At 48.8% G+C, this 3,565-nt stretch overlaps 1 protein-coding gene across 1 annotated transcript; it reads right to left on the bottom strand.

Moving 5' to 3' along the window:
- Window positions 1-456: 456 nt before the first annotated feature.
- Window positions 457-2,139, bottom strand: LOC103743887 (riboflavin kinase-like). Its single transcript, XM_008845423.2, has 2 exons — window positions 1,746-2,139; window positions 457-652 (listed from the first exon to the last, which is right to left on the bottom strand). The coding sequence occupies exons 1-2, from the start codon at window positions 1,825-1,827 to the stop codon at window positions 474-476; spliced, it is 261 nt and encodes an 86-aa protein (XP_008843645.2). The 5' UTR covers window positions 1,828-2,139; the 3' UTR covers window positions 457-473.
- Window positions 2,140-3,565: the final 1,426 nt, after the last annotated feature.

Below are 3,565 nucleotides of genomic sequence, written 5' to 3'. Positions count from 1 at the left end.
ATCCAACACTCTCTTCTGGCTTCCACGGGCACCTGCACTCACAGTCACATATCCACACACAGACACACACATAAGACTCACAGTCACATATCCACACACAGACACAATCATAAGCACATAATTAGAAATGAAAAGAATGAATTAAGCTCTCCAATCAGAAAGGAGAAAGATTAGCAAAAAGGATTACCAAAACCTGATCTGCCATATTTGCTTTACAGATTTGCTTTAGATTCAAAGGAAACAGATTGAAAGTAAAAGGATGTGAAAAGGATATTCCATTCAAATAAAAATGCCTTTTTCTGGCGGGGTGGAGTGGTGGTGGGGGTGGATAGGATAGGATACCACTATAAAAGCTCAGGCTACTATAAACTCAGGATCCTCCTACCTCAGCCTCCCAATTCCAGAGTGCACCACTCTACCTGGCAACACTTCACTTTGAAATTCTTCAAGCTTGCTGATGTGTTTGTGTGCATTTAATACAGCACAAATGTGATTCTTACCATGGATTTCTTCACATTCTTGTAGTATGGGTTCCATCCTATGCTCACCACCATCTTATGGACATCTCCACTTCCCACACTGGCCCAACCATTATAAATGCCAGTGGATACATCAGCTGGAAGACTGTCTACCACTTGTTTTGGAAAATTGGCTAAACAGGAGATATTTAGCATTACGAGTTTCATATCAGATATTGGTTAAAATCACATGCAGACTAGTCTAAATCGTTATACTCAGGATTCTGAGGCCCTTAACTACCAATCCAATTCTTCCATATTTCTTCCATATGCTACTTGGATTTCTTCATATGCACAGGTTAGGGAGGACACACAAAGCAAGGGTACGAATATTTCAAAAAAGCCACACAAAAATCTCTGAATGAGGAGCTGGAGAGATGGCTCAGCGGTTAAGAACACAGGTTGTTCTTGCTAAAGACCTGCGTTGGAATCCCATCACTCAACTTCGGCTAACAACCGGCTGTAACTCCAGTTCCAGGGAATCCAATGCCCTCTTCTGTCATCCGCAGGCACTGCATAACACGGGTGCGCTTACACACAAGCAAGCAATACACTCATACACATAAAATAAAAATAAATCCAAAAAAGAATTTTTAAAAAAATCATTGAGTGGAAACAAGGCTCAAGGTAAACTGTAGGAGATTCATGGGAGTTTACCCACGCCTCTAAGAGTGAAGGAGATCTTGAGTCCAGGTATTAGGCTAATCTGGGAAAGTGACACCCTCTTAACAGCAAAAAGCCCCCAGCTCTTTCCTAGTAGCGTTTCTAAGTAACCTCTGAGTCACATGAGAAGACTCTTATTTTCAAAATTCACAAAATCAAATCCCAAGTTCAAAGATCAATGTCATAGGTTAAGGGCAGCCCCCCTAGGTGTTTTTAAGGTTGATTACTAAAACCTATGTAGACAAACCCAATAAACGCTGGCTCTCATCGACCACCTGTGCCACTTGAGCACTACAAAGCATTTTAAGGAAAGAACTCTATCGTCCGCTTGAGAGCTCGGCTAATCCAACCTGCGGTACTTTCTCAAGGGCAGGCCGGCTTGGCAACTCTACCCTGCTGGACTGGGAAGCGGGAGGCGACCCCGGGACTCATCTGGGCTTCCAGACCCAGGGCCCGGGGATCGACAGCTGCGGGCCAGCGGCAGCAACGTCTCCCAAAGCCGCAGTGCGGCTGACGCGGTCCGCTGACCCGCAGGTCCCACAGCCCCACGCGGCCCGCGCTCACCCGTGGGGATGCCCAGCTGCTTGGAGCCGCGGCCAAAGCCGCGCACCACCTGGCCGCGGCAGAAGTACGGCAGGTTCCTCATGACGCCGTCCGCCGGGGACGCGGGCTCCTGCCCGCTCGGCGCCTGAGGCGGAGCCGCCGTGAGTGCGGCGCCCGGATCCGGCCAGCCGGGATCCCCGCACGAGCTGGACTGACGGCGCGGAGCACACGCAGCGGAGACCTCGCCAGGGGCTGGAGTAAGGCGGCAGTTCGGCCGGAACTGCGACCGCAGCGTCTTAGGGACGCGGGGTGGGCGGGGAGCGAGGAGGAGCCGCGAGAGCTAGAAGCCCAGCCCAGCCGACATGCTCACACTTCCGCGGTCGAGGTCCCGAACCCCTCGGATTCCGTAGCCCGCCTGCCGTAGCCCCGCCCACGTCGCCGTGGCCCCGCCCTCGCCCGTGGCCCCACCCCCAGCCGGTCCTCTGCTCCCACACCCCTACTTCCGTTCCCTTCTTGAGACTGGGAGTTTTTCTATAGCCTTGGCTGTTTCTGGGCTTCCTAACGTAGCCCAGGCTGGCTTCAGCTCGTGGCAGTCCTCCTCTCTCAGCTTTCTGAGTGCCGAACCCCTGTTGTGGGAATCCCTGTTTAGAGCGGTCCCCAATATTTCTTTGTCTTGCATCTTTTTCTTTAAAATCTTGACGCCAAAGAGAAGCGTTCTGAGTTCCTTAGCAACCTCTAAGCGGACGTCACTCTCCCTTCACACTTTAAACATTTATTAAAGCGCTACAGTTCAGCTCAAAGATCACTCTCGGAAGTGGCTCTCTACCAAGTCTCTGACCAAGGTCCAGAATGTAAGCTAACTGAGCAATTAATTCTCTTTGAGGAGGAATGCGGTGCCTGATCATTCACCTTTCTCTAGGGGGTGTCGTTGGTAATTTGATAAGCGTAATAAAAGGTTTGACTACAGCTGCAATGCAAATGAAGGCCTTCTGACCTGAGTTACACACTCCCAAGTAGCTTAATATTTCAGTTGTTCGATTTTCCACCACAAATGTGTATGAAATTCTGTCCAGTCTTTGCAGTCACTTTTATGTGAATATAAGGGAAAGTGTTTAGCTGATATTAAAAATGTTTTCTCGCCTTTAGCCTCAGCACTTGGGAGGCCGAGGCAGGCGGTCTCTGTGAGGTCAAGGCCAGCCTGGTCCACATAGTGAGTCCCAGGCCAGCTGGGGCTACAGGGAGACCCTGTCTCAGAAAGACCAAAAAAAAAAAAAAAAAGTTTTCTCTGTATTGATACAAAGGGAATTTTGGCCAAGTTTCATTTCGTTGTCCCTAGTACAGTACCTGGTTCATACCAACATTAAAGTATTTTAGAAAGAAGGAGGGGTAAACGCAAGCACAGTCTTAGGTGCTAGGGGAATTAAGGTGAGGTGATTTTAAGTCCCTCAGAGACTGAGTCTGGTAGGAAGGACTATGGGAAGCTGACACGGAGAAGAGTCTTACAGAAGTCAAATAAACCAGAATTTGAATCCAGGCCTTGCTTCTTTGAATGGCTGGCATATGAAAAACGGTTTAACAAATTGCCTCGCTGGCATTGAACGTTTAAAGCAGGTGTGGTGGTAGATATCTGTGATCCCAGAATTCGGGATGCTGAGGCAGGAGTTCCAAGCCAGACTGGGCTACATGAGAGGCTAATTAAGAAAAAAAAATTAGTGAAGTGCCATCATACTTGTTATCATGGTCATCATACAGGAATGAGGCATAACTCTCTTGTTCAGAGTAGGTGGGTTTTCTGGTTGTTGTTATTTGTTGTTGTTTGGGTGTTTGGGGGGATGGGGTCT

Source organism: Nannospalax galili, unplaced genomic scaffold (genome assembly GCF_000622305.1).
Source record: "Nannospalax galili isolate Female #2095 unplaced genomic scaffold, S.galili_v1.0 scaffold6742, whole genome shotgun sequence".
Taxonomy (NCBI): Eukaryota; Metazoa; Chordata; class Mammalia; order Rodentia; family Spalacidae; genus Nannospalax; species Nannospalax galili.
This window is presented reverse-complemented; position numbering and strand designations above follow the sequence as displayed.

What these genes read in the sequence shown, in the direction of transcription:
- LOC103743887 (XM_008845423.2), bottom strand. Translation starts at nt 1,827, where the DNA reads ATGAGGAACCTGCCGTACTTCTGCCGCGGCCAGGTGGTGCGCGGCTTT. An exon ending in GCAGCTGGGCATCCCCACGG is followed by an intron (nt 653 to 1,745) that starts GTGAGCGCGGGC and finishes TCTCCTGTTTAG; the next exon opens with CCAATTTTCCAAAACAAGTG.